Here is an 18529-nt window from a genome sequence, read left to right as displayed (position 1 = left end):
TCGACAGCTCTTGCCTGCCGCCTGCCCTGACCTGTGAGAAGCGTGGGGTTATAATAAAGTACCTTGTCTGACCTCCATCTTCTAACATCACAGATAATCTGGATTACATGATAAATAGTAACAGAGGATTTCTTAGTTCCTCCTGAATAAAGCCGTTAACCCGGCCGTCGCCTTCGCTGGATTACGGCTCGGCTCGTGGTGATTGGAGTGTCCAGGTGAAGCTGTTTTATTAACCCTGCTTTCCTTACTCAATAAAGAGGATTAACACCCGGGATTAACGCTCTAACCTTTTACGAGTTGACATCACTTTACGGCACCGTCCCCCCCGACTCCGGATTACCCAAAGCTCTTTAGTATTATTTTTAAGATGTTCCACTTATGGCCTCGGCGCGGCGTCTGCTCGGTAGATTATCTGTTGCGATAATTTATACAGAACCGGAACTTCTGACATCAGCAGACCTTGTTTATAACGTCGGATGATGTCATGTGACCTCACACAAGGTGCTGCGGTGCACTCTAATACCGGCAGCGCCCCTCCTGAAGTTGGGCTCTGGATCTACTGGATCAGAACCACATCGGTTCCCAACCTGGATTAGATTACGGGCCCTTTCTAAGGCATAGGCGTGAGACTCCTCCTAATAGAACGCGCCCGTAAGACTGTTTGGAACGCGCGCCGCTCTGTGAAGAGACGCCTCGTTATCAATTGTTTTTGTTCTCATTCAGTTAATTTTGTATCTAAAAATGTCCTGGTTTTGTGTCTTTTCTGGCGTTATCCGGTTACTTTGTATCACTGCGATTGGTGAAGTTTCAGATCACGGGGTTTATTAGCGATACTTTTATACCTGTCACTGTGTTTTGCTTTTGGGGGCGATGCCGGTCTTTTATTAATCAGGGGCCACCGAAAGCTCTACCGCGGAGCCGCCATGTCTACTAAACGGGTGAAGAAACGCAACACCTTCATCTACGGGGCAAAGCGATTCACTTCCAGAGCCGAGGACAGAAACCAGCCATTTAGAAAGTTCTACAATCAACACCACCGTATGAATGTCACACCTGTGCACAAGCAGGGACATCCATGGAACAGAACGCGGGACCCTTACTCTAAATCATTCAACTGCCTAGAAGGTTTTATCGGAATGACAATGAACGCTACGGTGACCGACGGGACATGCGAGAATACTCCGTGAATACTCGTTATCTAGATTGTTCTGCTTGAATGAAGCTTCCTCCTTGTACGACGTGTTAGTGAAAAGCGCCATAAACTGCCATCTGAGCCGCCATTGCTAGGCCGGAGCCGCTCAGGCACCTTCTCCGAGACACCGACGTTCTCCTAATCTCTGTACAAAACACAGCAAAGCATGCCGGGGGATGGGGGTCACACTAGAGGGGTGGGTAATGAAACACGAAGTCCCCCTCAGCGCTGGAGGTGACTGTGAGCCGTCCCATCACAGCCCCCTTCAGCATTGAAGAAGACGATGCAGGGGGTTTCTGGTGCTGGACGGGGGTCTTCATGTTAAGTTGTTCAGGACGCAGTTGACGTCCGCGATGTCCGGGTCCCCTTTCCCGCTCTCGTGCTTGGGCGAGAGGGAGTTCTGAATGTTGAAGGGCTCCTCGTCCTTGAGACAGGCCTTCGGGAGGTCCTGCACCTTCTGGGGCGCGTTGGGGTCCTCCTGTGAAAGTAGAGGGAGATAGTAAGGGGCAGTCAGGTTACATATAACGCGTCGAGCCGCCATTGCCGGAAGCCGGTAGTTCTACGATGTGTGAGGATGATAAATGACGTGAGCCGCCATCTTGGGTCTAGTCTTTGTCTTTATAAACATATTTCCAAGATCCCGGATCCCGGGTCGGAGCGAATCATGTGTGAAGCTAAGGGTGCGAAAAGGCTGATTGGCACAAATAGGGGGAATCCCATCCCTTGGAGCACTTTATGGGTTAAAGCTCTAACTGCTTGGGCGGCCATTAGCATCGCCCATCATATAACACGGCATGGAGGAGCGGTTTGTATTTACCCGGCCCCCATCCATGACATTTAGACAGGAGCTGAGGATGAACACGCCAGCCCGGCGTCTCCTCGCACGCTTATTACTATTATTATAGATTTTAAATGTTTTTAAACACTTTTTATATATATATTTATCGCATTAACTCATTCACTGACAGAGCTAGATCTTCACACGGACCCCATTATATAGTGTGTTACAGAACACACATTGTTCTGGGCGACTTATATGTCTCTGTATGAAGTATATTTAGGGCGGTGACACCCCGTCGTATAAATATAAATGCTGATATAAAGAAATATTTAAAAATGACTATTTTGCAGCTTGGCACTTACGTGTAAACGAGATTTTAATGTTTTTCTTTGTCGGAGTAATTACTGCAGTTAATGAAAAAAAGGATATGTGAGCGGTGGGGGGGGTCCGAGTCTAACGAGGAGAAGCGAGGGGGCTGCAGGCTAAACGGGCTCTAAACTAGGAGATCAGTAAGCAAAGCAGCGAGGAGACGACTGATTAAGGTTTGAGTCGTTACAGCAGGAAACGGCCGACTAGACGGGGGCCGGATGGGGCCGATCTGCCAGCAGGGTCTGGGTTTCTATGTAAGGAATTCTGATTCGCTGAGGCATCCTGACATGGGAACATCTACTGAGCATGTGCAGGAAGTGTACTGACGAATGCTTCCTGTTTCAGTCGAGGCAGCTGGGGGCGGAGTTAAACGACCAACAAGTCTTGCTTTCTACCTCCAATAACCTCAGAACGCCTGCACCGATCGGCATGCAGTAAAATGTATTGGCCTCCATGCAAAAAGGACTGCAACATGCATTCAAAAATAAAAGCGCAGGTTTAAGGTCTAGAGTGATGTTTTACTGAAGGGCAGGTGCATGCTGGGAAGCATTTAATCTCCTGCGCAGGGGCCATATGGGAAGCAGTTGTCAAAATATATTAAAATTTTATTGGATTTCCTTCCGAAATAACAGCTTTTGCCGTATAAATAATACAGGCGTTTGCTGCTGACGTGGGAAGGAATTGGCCAAATCACTAGAATTATGAAAAAAAATCTCCCGCCTTGAATTATTTTATTTAAAATGATGGGTAAATAGACGCAGCGTATCACCTGACACTGAATTAGAGAAGTTGGATTCATTTAACATTCTTATAAATCTGATGCGGTGCAATAAATGCGTCTGATTGCTTCTATAGCCTTTAAAGGGCCAGCGTCGCGCGGAGGGTTAACGCCGCGCGGAGGGCTAACGCCGTGTATCGATTCCCACAAAAGGTTAATCTCATTAAAGAGCGAGGTCTGCGCGCTGAGTCCGCTCGCTCTAAAGGTAATTGTTATCCCGAGGCCTGTTTTCCGCCGTGGAGTCTGGCTCTTGTTGCCTAGCAACACGGAGCTCTGCGCATAGAAACGGTCCACTGAGCATCTCGCGGTATTCGGGCCGCTCCCCGGAGCCAGACGGGGAAATGGAGCAGAGAATGGAAAAAATAATAAAAAACACACAGATCCCCCTCTTTCCGGAGGGTTTATAGTGTTTTTCATTTAGGTTTTTTATTGATCTTTCTCTATTTTACCAAAAACTGGTCAAAAAATAATTCCCCCCCTGGTGTCTATATGGTGAGTGTATGTATGATTTTCCACCCATCAGATGCCATAAAGAACCCCCGATGACCGATGGCTCTGGGTAACTAATTACCTTTTTCCTACCGAGCCCCAGGGGGTTATTAATCTCGGTGTATATATATATAGGTGTATATATGTATATATATATAGAATGCAGGAAGAGACCTCTGAGGGCCCTAAAGCTCATGCGATGACATCATTTTTTACATTTATGTATATATGGGGCGACGATGTCACCATTCCCTCCAGGTAGACGACCGGCTGCACGACGGACACACAGTGATGGAGGACGGCGGGCGATGAGACCCACAGGGAGGTAACAAGAGGGAGACATAAAGAGAGCGTATAGATACCAAGCAGACTGCGGGAGGGCGAGTGCAGAGGACGGGGGACGCGGGCTTACAGAATACAACCAAAAAATCAACAAAATGAACTTAAGGACCCCCAAATATTAGATGTTGGAGGGGAATTTGTGCTTGGGGTAAGAGCGGAGCGGCGGGAGATTAGAGGAGCTGGGAGGAGAGGGGTAACAGGGGAGCGGGGGGAGAGATTAGAGGAGCTGGGGAGAGAGGGGTAACAAGGGAGAGATTAGAGGAGCTGGGGGGGAGAGGGGTAACAGGGGAGCGGGGGGAAAGATTAGAGGAGCTGGGAGGAGAGGGGTAAAAGGGGAGCGGGGCAGAGATTAGAGGAGCTGGGAGGAGAGGGGTAAAAGGGGAATGGGGGCAGAGATTAGAGGAGCTGGGAGGAGAGGGGTAAAAGGGGAGCGGGGGGAGAGATTAGAGGAGCTGGGAGGAGAGGGGTAAAAGGGGAGCGGGGGGAGAGATTAGAGGAGCTGGGAGGAGAGGGGTAAAAGGGGAGCGCGGGAAGAGATTAGAGGAGCTGGGAAGAAAGGGGTATAAGGGGAGCGGGGGGAGAGATTAGAGGAGCTGGGAGGAGAGGGGTAACAGGGGAGTGGGGGGAGCAATTAGAGGAGAGGGGCAACAGGGGAGCAGGGGGGGAGATTAGAGGAGCTGGGAGGAGAGGGGTAACAGGGGAGTGGGGGGGGGATTAGAGGAGAGGGGTAACAGGGAAGCAGGGGGGGAGATTAGAGGAGCTGGGGGGAGAGGGGTAACAGGGAGGACTCGAAGAGTTAAGGGAGGGATACAAAGAGAAGTTGGTGTAGGGGATATTATGGGGGACAGGGCAGTAAAGGGCATAATTTAGGGGGCAAATTTAAATAAGAGAGCATACGGTTGCCATGGAGATTTAAACACTTCTCAGATCTGGCACCATCATCCCTTATTTCTCCCGTTTAACCCCTTGCTCTATGGCATTGTGGGCCCCGGGATGTCCTCCGGACCCGGCCTGCGCAGTGGGGAGGAGGCGTGGAGCATGCAGAACGGGGGAGACACGAAACGGGCGAGTTACCTGACAGATAACGTTATCATAGTAAGCCATGGCACGAGCATGGGGGGACGGGACAGATGGAGCGTCGCAAAGTTTCCTTACATTTGGGTGCGAGCCTTCGGCAATCGTCGAGAGAGAGAAATTATCATTGTGGAGCTCAGAGGGGGTCCGGTACCTGCTGGAGAGAGGCACCCGTGTGATCAGTTACCGCATGAACCATCAATGCACATCAATGAGACCCCCGCCCCCCAACGGCAGATCCCGGCACAGGAACCCGCGGACCCCGGGGATCACTTATCTCTAGACTGTAAGCTCCTGAGCTCAGGGCTCACTTGTTATCTCTGGGGGTCGTATATTACCTGTTAAGTCCTGTTTACACATTGTACAGCGCTGCGGAATATGATGGCGCTATATATATATAAAACAATAAATCTAAATATTAATAATTAAAGCGCAGAACTTCTAAACTGGGCGTCTTGGCAACGTAATAATAACTAACGCTAACAAAGTTTCTTTCGTGCTGACGTTTAGGGGTAACGGCTGTCACGGCCCCCGGGGGCCTGTGTTGGTTTTCTGGCCCACGTCTTTCTCTTTCTCCATCATACACTTGTCATCATCCTTTTCTTTCCCCGTAAAAGATGTCGCTTCCTTTTTTCTCTTGTCGATTAAACGGCGCACAGACGGGGAGCGCTCGGCGCTTGTACTTATTAATAACTGATCTGGAAGCGTGATGACGTTCCGGACCCCCGCAGCGGTTGGGGGTGGGGGGGGTCCTGTTGCGCTGTTGCTGCGTCGTTATAATGCGCGGTCTCGCTTTCTGTCGCATTCTCACGGTGCATGGACGTCGCCACCGGCCCGGGTCCCTTTCAGGCTCCTGGCTGAGCTCCGGGGTCACAGGACTGTCTGGGGTTTGTATAAAGATGCTAAATAAACTGCCCCCCCGTCCCTCCGCCTGGCAGCACAGCCACAATAGAGCCCCTCTCCCCCCGTCCCCCGTCTCAGCTTTAGTAAAGTCTTAGAAAGCAGCTGCTTCCCCCCGGGGGGCTCTTATTCCCGCGCAGGACAGAGGGGGCTTTGTCCGGCCAAAGAAAACTTTCCACCGACATCCACAGAAGATCGACTCGGCACAAAGAGCGTCCAAAACGTCCCATCAGTCGCGTAACCCTTTGTGCCCCGCGCCGGGGGGGAATAACAGAGCATCGCAGGTGATGCTGAAGCGACATTCCTCCGAAGTCCTCGTTAATCATCGACGTCTCCCAGCGGTCGCCGACCGACGAGCGCGCTCTGCCAGGAAAACCAACCCTGCTGCTGCTGCTGCTTCTCGCACCAAATTAACTCGTTTCTTCCACAACGGATACTTTTGTGTCTTTGTTACAATTTCCGCCTCATTTTATCCACACCCTGCGGCGACTGGCGGCTCATTTACCCTCCAAACGTCTTTTATCAAAACTCATTAACGTTCGTTATTAAGCTGCCCCCCCGTGAAATGCTTGACTTTAATTAGTGAAACGTGAGAAAAGCTCCGCCTACTGCAGCGATTACACCCAATGACATCATGCTGCATGTGATGCGCCTCGTGACCCGGGGAGGGCTGACGCCTTCTGGCCCAGGGGGGAAGATAAAGCTGAGTGGGTCCCCTGGCCCTATAGTAACATACACACTAGCACACATGCTTACACTCACTCACATGCACACTCACACTAACATACACTCGTGAGTGGGCAGATCCACTCAGTTTGTGGGATTTTGAACTGGGGGCCAATACACCCCCCCACCCCCGCAGTAACAAGGGTATTCTGGGGCAGAAATTGTCTCTACTCGGAATGACTCCGGAAACATCGAGGTTTCTTCTGCCCCACTCACTGCCCCTTGGGGTCGATATTCACCCCCCCGCCCCCCCGAATACTCACTTCCGTTTGCGCAGTTTATAATTCTCGGTTTTGAGCAGATAAAGTTTTTTGGCAAAGAAGACGGTCATCATGAAGAGGAGGAGAACGACCAGCGCCGCGGTGCCCACCGCCACGCACATCACCTGGAAATCCGTGATGATCGACTCGCATCTCAAGCCCTTGTGCCAGATATAATCCTGCGTGTTACACCTGCGGGGCAGAGAGAGGCCATCAGCACAAACCCCCCCCCGGGAGAAGACAACGGGGCAACAAGAACCCGCGGCAGATCGGCCCCCGTCCGGCCCGTCTGTAACGACTCAAACCTTAATCAGTCGTTGGTCTCGTCTTAGATTCAGGAGCCGTATGTCTATCCCATGCATGTTTAATACCCTCACTGTACTACCCTCTACCACCTCTGCTGGGAGGCTGTTCCACTTATTGAATACCCTCTAGTATACATCACACTGAAAGTTAAGTTTTTTCGGTGTGGTTACAGTGAGTTAGATCAGACCTGCAGCTCTAACAGACGGGGTGGTGACGATTTGGGGTAATTTCTGCAGTTTTCCCCGTTTTGTTACGTGACGGAAGCTGTTGGCTGTGAGGCGCAGCGTTATTATAAACGGGCTCTTTGTACCGCGGACGGGGATTCGCAGCGTTCGGGAGATGAATATTCATGCGCGGTGATCAGCCGGCCGAGACAAGACGACTCAGCGGAGGCTTTAAGATCCTCAAGGTGATGGAGATGAGAAAACAAACGGATTGATCCTCCTGATGAGGGGGAGAGGCGGCCGAGGGGGGCCGAATTCAAGGGCAACAGAAAGGCACCTAAGACTTTAAGCTCTATTTAACCCTTTTCACACCGCAATCTCAACAAACCCGGGGATGTCATCCCCTGCTGCCCTCCGACCGCCTGGTTACGCGCAGGGGGGCCACTTACCCCTGCCTAGGGGCTACCTATCCCCACCCAGGGGCCACCTGCTCCTGCCCAGGAATCCTTCTCTTAACATTAACCCCTTCACAACAAAGCCCGTACATGTACGTACGTCATTGTCATTAATGGGTTTAAGGACAACCCGTTGTCCTTAAGGGGTTAATGCTTGCGTTTCCATGAGACCTCAATACACGCCTTCCTCCGTTAACCCTCTAAATTAATGGGGAGGAATAATCATGGAGACACATGCTAGACGCACATAAACGGTTTATTAAGTGAAAGGTTCAGACATCTTATCTTTTGGCACAAAAAAGGATTTTTTATGCTAAATTTTAAAACTGGTCTTATCACCGTAGCAACGAACAGAATATCGCTGCTGATTGGTTGCCTTCCCTTGGTTGCCATGGTGCTGAGATCCCTGTTGTAATTTTTGCCCCATAATGACTTTGTTTGGGAACACGTTATTTATATGCGGGAATATATTATATATTATATATATATATGTTATAAATGACGGATGAAGCGAGCCTTTTAGAGTCCGGCGTGAAATATTCCCTCACTTTGCGGTAACGCCAATTACATTAAGATAGGTTAATACGGCCCCCGGCCCCCCTGGCCCCCGCCAAATGCAATTAAGATCTTGGCAGGAGTGGCGGTGGGAGCTCCCAGGGTCAGTTTGAAATCTCCAGTGATTAGCTGGCTTTGAGCTCCTGGCATCGCCGTTCTGTCTCTCCTACAAAGAACCCCGGCCCTCCGGGAAACGCGAACAATTACCCCATCTGCATGCGGATCATGGGAACGGCCACTCAGAGCAGCCAAGGCTACACTGCTCTAAAATACAGGGAAATTGGCACATTCAAGAACACTAATTATTGGCCATAGCTGCCAACACTCTGAAATTGACTGGGACAGTCCTGACACCTGGCCTTATGCCCCAGCTATTGGGTGTCCTGGCATAAAGCTGGTGGATTATGATGTCATTTTTCTATGGCGCTCCCTTTTCATTGGTGGAGATGTGTACGGCGTCACACGCGCTCTGACGCCCAGAGTTGGTAATCATGGAGCCGCCTCGCAGCAGCGATCCCTTCATCCGCTCTGCGTTACGCCACTGGGAACCTTAAATAGACTTATTATTGTTATTTGCCCCTCATCAAATAAATATTATATATTATAATTTATCAATTTCCAAAATGAAAAGGAAATCTTCTGGACTGAGGAACGTTTGGAAATCGCTTCACTGCTCATATTATATATTATATACTCTCCCCCCGTATAACTAATCCCGTCCTTATAACCCGTTATATCCTGTATATTCCTCATATTATATATTATATACTCTCCCCCGTATAACTAATCCCGTCCTTATAACCCGTTATATCCTGTATATTCCTCATATTATATATTATATACTCTCCCCCGTATAACTAATCCCGTCCTTATAACCCGTTATATCCTGTATATTCCTCATATTATATATTATATACTCTCCCCCGTATAACTAATCCCGTCCTTATAACCCGTTATATCCCTGTATATTCCTCATATTATATACTCTCCGGCCGTATAACTAATCCCGTCCTTATAACCCCTTATATCCTGTATATTCCTCATATTATATATTATATACTCTCCCCCGTATAACTAATCCCGTCCTTATAACCCGTTATATCCCTGTATATTCCTCATATTATATATTATATACTCTCCGGCCGTATAACTAATCCTGTCCTTATAACCCGTTATATCCCTGTATATTCCTCATATTATATATTATATACTCTCCCCCGTATAACTAATCCCGTCCTTATAACCCGTTATATCCCTGTATATTCCTCATATTATATATTATATACTCTCCCCCCGTATAACTAATCCCGTCCTTATAACCCGTTATATCCTGTATATTCCTCATATTATATATTATATACTCTCCGGCCCGTATAACTAATCCCGTCCTTATAACCCGTTATATCCTGTATATTCCTCATATTATATATTATATACTCTCCCCCCCGTATAACTAATCCCGTCCTTATAACCCGTTATATCCTGTATATTCCTCATATTATATATTATATACTCTCCGGCCATATAACTAATCCCGTCCTTATAACCCGTTATATCCCTGTATATTCCTCATATTATATATTATATACCCCCCCGTATAACTAACCCCGTCCTTATAACCGGTTATATCCTGTATATTCCTCATATTATATATTATATACTCCCCCCCCGTATAACTAATCCGGTCTTTATAACCCATTATATCCTGTATATTCCTCATATTATATATTATATACTCTCCGGCCGTATAACTAATCCCGTCCTTATAACCCGTTATATCCTGTATATTCCTCATATTATATATTATATACTCTCCGGCCGTATAACTAATCCCGTCCTTATAACCCGTTATATCCCTGTATATTCCTCATATTATATATTATATACTCTCTCCCCGTATAACTAATCCCATCCTTATAACCCGTTATATCCCTGTATATTCCTCATATTATATATTATATACTCTCCCCCCATATAACTAATCCCGTCCTTATAACCCGTTATATCCCTGTATATTCCTCATATTATATATTATATACTCTCCGGCCGTATAACTAATCCCGTCCTTATAACCCCTTATATCCTGTATATTCCTCATATTATATATTATATACTCTCCGGCCGTATAACTAATCCCGTCCTTATAACCCGTTATATCCTGTATATTCCTCATATTATATACCCCCCCCGTATAACTAATCCCGTCCTTATAACCCGTTATATCCTGTATATTCCTCATATTATATATTATATACTCTCCGGCCCGTATAACTAATCCCGTCCTTATAACCCGTTATATCCTGTATATTCCTCATATTATATATTATATACTCTCCCCCCGTATAACTAATCCCGTCCTTATAACCCGTTATATCCTGTATATTCCTCATATTATATACCCCCCCCCCGTATAACTAATCCCGTCCTTATAACCCGTTATATCCTGTATATTCCTCATATTATATATTATATACTCTCCCCCGTATAACTAATCCCGTCCTTATAACCCGTTATATCCTGTATATTCCTCATATTATATATTATATACTCTCCGGCCGTATAACTAATCCCGTCCTTATAACCCGTTATATCCTGTATATTCCTCATATTATATACTCTCCGGCTGTATAACTAATCCCGTCCTTATAACCCGTTATATCCTGTATATTCCTCATATTATATATTATATACTCTCCACCCCGTATAACTAATCCCGTCCTTATAACCCGTTATATCTCTGTATATTCCTCATATTATATACTCTCCGGCTGTATAACTAATCCCGTCCTTATAACCTGTTATATCCTGTATATTCCTCATATTATATATTATATACTCTCCGTCCGTATAACTAATCCCGTCCTTATAACCCGTTATATCCTGTATATTCCTCATATTATATATTATATACTCTCCCACCGTATAACTAATCCCGTCCTTATAACCCGTTATATCCTGTATATTCCTCATATTATATATTATATACTCTCCCACCGTATAACTAATCCCGTCCTTATAACCCGTTATATCCTGTATATTCCTCATATTATATATTATATACTCTCCGGCCCGTATAACTAATCCCGTCCTTATAACCCGTTATATCCTGTATATTCCTCATATTATATATTATATACTCTCCCCCGTATAACTAATCCCGTCCTTATAACCCGTTATATCCCTGTATATTCCTCATATTATATATTATATACTCTCCCGCCATATAACTAATCCCTTCCTTATAACCCGTTATATCCCTGTATATTCCTCATATTATATATTATATACTCTCCCCCGTATAACTAATTCCGTCCTTATAACCCGTTATATCCTGTATATTCCTCATATTATATATTATATACTCTCCCCCGTATAACTAATCCCGCCCTTATAACCCGTTATATCCCTGTATATTCCTCATATTATATATTATATACTCTCCGGCCGTATAACTAATCCCGTCCTTATAACCCGTTATATCCTGTATATTCCTCATATTATATATTATATACTCTCCGGCCGTATAACTAATCCCGTCCTTATAACCCGTTATATCCCTGTATATTCCTCATATTATATATTATATACTCTCCGGCCGTATAACTAATCCCGTCCTTATAACCCGTTATATCCCTGTATATTCCTCATATTATATATTATATACTCTCCGGCCGTATAACTAATCCCGTCCTTATAACCCGTTATATCCCTGTATATTCCTCATATTATATATTATATACTCTCCGGCCGTATAACTAATCCCGTCCTTATAACCCGTTATATCCTGTATATTCCTCATATTATATATATTATATACTCTCCCCCCGTATAACTAATCCCGTCCTTATAACCCGTTATATCCTGTATATTCCTCATATTATATATTATATACTCTCCGGCCGTATAACTAATCCTGTCCTTATAACCCGTTATATCCTGTATATTCCTCATATTATATATTATATACTCTCCGGCCGTATAACTAATCCCGTCCTTATAACCCGTTATATCCCTGTATATTCCTCATATTATATATTATATTCTCTCTCTGTAAAGAATCCTGTGTAATAATGTGTAATAATTTGCTTGTCTTTCCTCTTATAATGTTTGTAAAAAGCGGCTGTTCCACCGACTCTCTGCCTCTGTAACTAAACGCAGCTTTAGGAGAATCTTTCCAGAACGAATTCTGTAAAATTAAAGTGAAATTTGGCCTCATTCGTGTTTTTTGCCAGGAACATGTAATTGAGGCACTGATAGGTTGTTGCCATAGAAACGGAAAAAGCTTCTGAAACATTTCCCTTTTGTGATTGAAGAATACGACGACAGATCTGCCGGGCCTTATCTGCTTAGCGTGTCACAGCACAAGTCACGCTTTGTGTCAGCGGAACAGCAGCTTCAATAAGTGCTTCACATGTTTAATATCTATTATTTCTATTTTAGAAATGTTATAATTTATAAGAAAAATATATATTTCTCCAAAATGGAAGAAAATACTCGCTGAAGCAGCGGACAGAGAGTATTGACCTAAATCTGTCAAAATCAATCAGCGCTGGTCGATGGCACGCGGGCAACGCCTGGGGGAACCAAAATCTATACGTATATAAATGTATATGTATGTAAATATATATGTATGTAAATGTATATGTATATAAATGTATATGTATGTAAATGTATATGTATGTAAATGTATATGTATATAAATGTATATGTATGTAAATATATATGTATGTAAATGTATATGTATATAAATGTATATGTATGTAAATGTATATGTATGTAAATGTATATGTATATAAATGTATATGTATGTAAATGTATATGTATGTAAATGTATGTAAATGTATATGTATGTAAATGTATATGTATGTAAATGTACATGTATATAAATCTATACGTATATAAATGTATATGTATGTAAATGTATATGTATATAAATGTATATGTATGTAAATGTATATGTATGTAAATGTATGTAAATGTATATGTATGTAAATGTATATGTATGTAAATGTACATGTATATAAATCTATACGTATATAAATGTATATGTATGTAAATGTATATGTATATAAATGTATATGTATGTAAATGTATATGTATGTAAATGTATGTAAATGTATATGTATGTAAATGTATATGTATATAAATCTATACGTATGTAAATCTATACGCATCCGGAGCGACTATCATCGGCTGTGATTCTTGGTCTAAAATAAGGGACTGTTTCAGCTCAGACTCGCTGCGGTCCGTGGCAGAACCAGCACAGCAATTATTGGGGTCCTGATATATATAATTATACATATCACATATATATATACATGCTTTATACTTTATATATATGTTACTATCCCATATATATATATACATGCTTTATACTTTATATAAGATACTATCCCGTATATATATACATGCTTTATACTTTATATATGATACTATCCCGTATATATACACATGCTTTATACTTTATATATGATACTATCCCATATATATATACATGCTTTATACTTTATATATGATACTATCCCGTATATATACACATGCTTTATACTTTATATATGATACTATCCCATATATATATACATGCTTTATACTTTATATATGATACTATCCCATATATATACACATGCTTTATACTTTATATATGATACTATCCCGTATATATATATATACATGCTTTATACTTTATATATGATACTATCCCGTATATATATACATGCTTTATACTTTATATATGATACTATCCCGTATATATACACATGCTTTATACTTTATATAAGATACTATCCCGTATATATATATATACATGCTTTATACTTTATATATATGTTACTATCCCATATATATATACATGCTTTATACTTTATATATGATACTATCCCGTATATATATATATACATGCTTTATACTTTATATATGATACTATCCCGTATATATATATACATGCTTTATACTTTATATAAGATACTATCCCGTATATATATATATACATGCTTTATACTTTATATATGATACTATCCTGTATATATATACATGCTTTATACTTTATAAATGATACTATCCCGTATATATACACATGCTTTATACTTTATATATGATACTATCCCGTATATATATATACATGCTTTATACTTTATATATGATACTATCCTGTATATATCCTCCCCGATTCCCCTTTTTCCTCCCCTGATATAAAGACTACCCCCTTTAATCTCTGTGTGACTGCATCCAAACCCCGGTGTGCCGATAGATCCGCCATACCTCCCAAAAGCCCTGTTTTCTGCAGGACAGTCCCAGTTTTCAGGCGTTTCAGTGAATGGGAGCGCGTTTGGTTTAAGTCATCTATTGATTGTCTCCGGTCTCCGTTTGAAGCGAGGGGAGTTCTGGCGCCCGCACAGGAGTCTCTAATTAGAGAGTTTGGCCGCCATAGACGTCCCCGGCGGGGGGCATTGAGACCGATTCTTAGTTCAGTTTAACAACCCATCAAAGAAGCAGATAATCCCCCACAAATAGCTGACCCCCCCCCGTGCCCCCCGACTCCGTGCCAGCGCACCGGGAGGGGGGGTGCCTGCAGAATATTTCACAAAGAAACCCTCTGCAGAGCACCGGACGGCCCCACAGATTTTACAGGAACCGTATATAATAATATATATAATTATATATATATATAATAGCACGTAATACGGTAACGCGTAGAAAGCCACAACCTGGCAGCGGATCGGACCCATTCCGCCCGACTAGTCTGCACTGTGTCTGCTCCTCTACCACTTCTGCTGGGAGGCTGTTCCACTTATCCCCCACCCTCTCAGTAAATTAAAACTTTAGAAGATAATTTAATCGCAGAAACATTAACAGCCTTTTTAGGATAAAAGGATCGATCTGCGCGGCGCGGGGTTCAGCGAGGACTGCGGGGAGCAGCGTTTGATTTGCTGATTGCTTCGATTATTCCTCCCCGCGTGGGTCACTTCCGCACGTGGCTCGGTGACACCGGGGGGCAGATTTGCTTCCTCTCCGTACCCCAGGAGGCAGGGAACTGGGTCCTCATTGATCATACCAGCAAATGTAGGACAGGGAGGGCAAAACATGGCACACGCTAACTCCCATGGTACTCAGGCAGCCTGCAGGACGGCTGAGCATTGTGAGAGTAGCCGGTGAGCGCAGCCCTTCATCGATAAACGAGCGCCACTCATCGGGTAATAAAAACAACTATTATTCTGCTGAGAGAATTCCGAGAGAAATGCGCTAAATAACACCGGGAGTTATGTCGAGGTCCGTAGATCAGCGGGCGGGGGTGGGGGGGGGGGATTTTGGGGTACTTGGCGGGTACATTGTGCAGGACAGTCCTGATTTTGCCCCACTGTCCCGGCGAGCTCTAGCGGGATTCAGGTTCTGGGACACATGCGCAATAGCGCTGCCAGTTTGAGTGACATTCTACCTCCCAAGCTCCTCTCCCGGTTTTCTGATTTGCCGCGGGGGGGGGGTAGAAGTTGGGGGGGGGTGCTATAGCACACACAGGGTTAAATGCTAGTGTCACCTCCTGGAAGCTCAGGAGCTCCGCGTTGGCCGGCAGTGAGACCATCTCTGCCCGGGACCGGATCCAGACGCCGCAAATTCCTTCCACTTGGAACTGGCCAAAAAATCACGGAAGGGATTTCAAGAAAAAGCAGAGAATTTCCTATCCGGAGGAGAGCGAAATGTGGGGGCTGCGCAGGGACGGGGGGCTGTGAAGGGGCGGGGTCTGCGCATGGACGGGGGGCTACGAAGGGGCGGGGGCTGGGCATGCATGGGGGGATGCGGAGGCTGCGCAGGGATGGCGGGCTGCAGTGGGGCGGAGGCTGCAGAGGGACGGGGGGCTGCGGAGGGGCGGAGCCTGCGGAGGGACGGGGGGCTGCGGAGGGACGGCGGGCTGCGGAGGGGCTGAGGCAGAAGAATTAATGCCACGAGGTGTGACGGTGCGATAGATGCCAGGGCAGCCGCTGGCACAAACCTGATGATGCCGACATCCTATCCCATAGACCCAGCATGATTTAATACTGAGAGGGTGGTGGATAGGTATAACAGCCTCCCAGCAGAGGTGGTAGAGGGTAATACAGTGAGCCTATTAGACATACGGCTCCTGAATCTAAGACGCGGCCGGCGGGCGGTTAAGGTTCGAGTCGTTACAGCGGGAGAGTTTCTGTTGGATTATAAAACGTTCTTCTTACCTGCAGAAGGCGCCCATGGTCTCCACGATGTAGCATTGCCCCCCGTTGTGGCAGTACGCGGGGTAAATGTCGCACAGCGACTTACAGGAATTGTTGCGTTTGACGTATCCGTTCCTGCACTCGGTGCTGTTGTCCCCGGCCCCCGGGGACGTCTGCGTGGAGTCTTTGTGGATATCGGGGTGGATCTTGGGGTGCAGTTCCCCCCCGTACAGAATGAAGGTTTGATGCGGGACGTGCTGCCGGCTCGTCGGCCTCTCTTCCACCATCGCTGTCTTGACCTTGGGCGCCTGAGTAGCGTCCTTGGCAGCTCTACCGGTCTCCGGCTCCCTAACGCTGACGCCGTCATCCTTCAGGTCGTCGGGCTCCTCGTCGTCGTCGTCCTCGTTCTCCACGTCGTCGTCTCCGTCTGCGTAGAACGAGGTGGTGGGATAGAAGTACGAGTCGTCGAAGGGTGAGATCTCTTCTTCGTAAAGGTCCGGCTCCCTGGGTGGGTGTCTGCCGTGGAACCTCTTCGTGGCGTCCCCGCCGGGGAAGTGTCCTAGAGGTCCATGTGCATCTAAAGAGTCATAGTAATCGATATCTATGAGGTCGGTGACCGGCTGGTGGAACGGCGGATCTGAGGGCTTCGCTGGGTTGATGGGTGGAAGGCTGGCGGAGAGAGGACCTCCGGGAGTCCCCATCGCGATGTCGCTGCTCCCTTGGGCTCCTCGCCCAGCAGATCGACTCGAAGCTCCTTCCAAAAGTCCGTCGGGCTTTCCTGCTTCGGCGCTCTCCTCCTTGTTGGACCTCTCTGGTTCTGGTCCCGACGGGGGCTGCAGGGACGTTTCTCTGGAGACTTGCAAGAGGTGGTCGATTTCCGCGGAGTCTGGGCTGAGGGCCTTGTCCGTTGAAGGCCTCGGCAGTCCTTTGCTCCATGGAGCGGTGGTTCTGGACGGGGAAGCGGTGGCTCTGTCCAGAAACTCCTCCTCCGTCCACTGCTTGCCCGCGGAGCTCGTGTCTGTGATCTGACCGGCCGGCATCCTGACGTGGGGATCTCCACTCCCGGAGTCCTCCTGGCTGTCGGCGACCGAAGCCGCCCCGCGTTTCACCGGCTTCTTTCTCAACTCAATGCCGCCGGCTTCTCGACGAGCCGGCCAAATCAACCCAGTGACGGACTCCACGCCGCGGTGCTCCCCCGAGTGTGAGTGCGATGGGAGATCACACTCCACGCAGAGCGGTGACTCTCGTTTCGGCAGAGTTACCCCGGTGGAGGGGTACTTCACGGGGCTGCCTGTACTGGAGAAGCCGTTGTCTTGGTCGGATGCCGTGGTAGAAGATGTTCCATCGACAGGTCCTGTTGGCTGCGACCTTAATGCTTCGTTGTCCGAAAATGTGTCTCGTCCTCCAGGACCCCGTTCCAGATCCCTGTCAGATTCATCTACCCATCCCTTCTCTACAAGCGCAGGAAGGACCGTGCTGGACGTACCGACTTGAGGACCGGAAGTCGGGATCCCGGTGCCGTTAACGGGGTCTGAAGACGAGAGAAGAGACAAATCAGCAAATACCTAAAGCACCGGCATTTAACGAGGTCACGGCGTGCCCAGCTCACGCGACGATCGCACTAACAAAGCCCTTTGATTCACGTTGGGGGAGAAGCCGGTGAAAAAAAAGCCAATGATTTAAAAAAACAACAACAATTGTCCCCAAAAAAGCCCATTGTATGAAAAAAACAAGCGGTTAAAGATGCCGTTCCACCGACTCTGCGGAATCTAACGGTTTATAAATAATAATAATTATTATTAGAAACATCGCTCCTGCGCAGACTTTCCCAGGAATCATTCTTTCATCGTCTCCAATTTTGCCTCATGTATAGATTTTTTCAGGGAACGCTTAACTGTCACATGACACAAAAACAGCCGCTGATAGGCTGTTGCCGTAGAGACTGAAGTTTTTTTTTG

At 46.1% G+C, this 18529-nt stretch overlaps 1 protein-coding gene across 1 annotated transcript; it reads right to left on the bottom strand.

Moving 5' to 3' along the window:
• Positions 1-1203: 1203 nt before the first annotated feature.
• On the bottom strand, positions 1204-17916 carry CSPG5 (chondroitin sulfate proteoglycan 5). Its single transcript, XM_053466636.1, has 5 exons — positions 17869-17916; positions 16593-17794; positions 6915-7103; positions 5026-5182; positions 1204-1670 (listed from the first exon to the last, which is right to left on the bottom strand). Exons 1-5 carry the CDS (start codon positions 17914-17916, stop codon positions 1509-1511), a joined length of 1758 nt encoding a protein of 585 aa, XP_053322611.1. The 3' UTR covers positions 1204-1508.
• Between the last annotated feature and the right edge of the window lie 613 nt (positions 17917-18529).

Source organism: Spea bombifrons, chromosome 5 (genome assembly GCF_027358695.1).
Source record: "Spea bombifrons isolate aSpeBom1 chromosome 5, aSpeBom1.2.pri, whole genome shotgun sequence".
NCBI classification, from domain to species: Eukaryota; Metazoa; Chordata; class Amphibia; order Anura; family Pelobatidae; genus Spea; species Spea bombifrons.
This window is presented reverse-complemented; position numbering and strand designations above follow the sequence as displayed.

Bases quoted from the DNA above. Each gene is read 5' to 3' on its own strand.
- CSPG5 (XM_053466636.1), bottom strand. From the start codon at position 17,916: ATGGAACATCTTCTACCACGGCATCCGACCAAGACAACGGCTTCTCCA. The intron at 17,795-17,868 runs GTACAGGCAGCC...CTCTGCGTGGAG, and splicing joins CCAAGACAACGGCTTCTCCA to TGTGATCTCCCATCGCACTC. The intron at 5,183-6,914 runs GTGAGTATTCGG...GCCTCTCTCCAG, and splicing joins TATAAACTGCGCAAACGGAA to CAGGTACCGGACCCCCTCTG.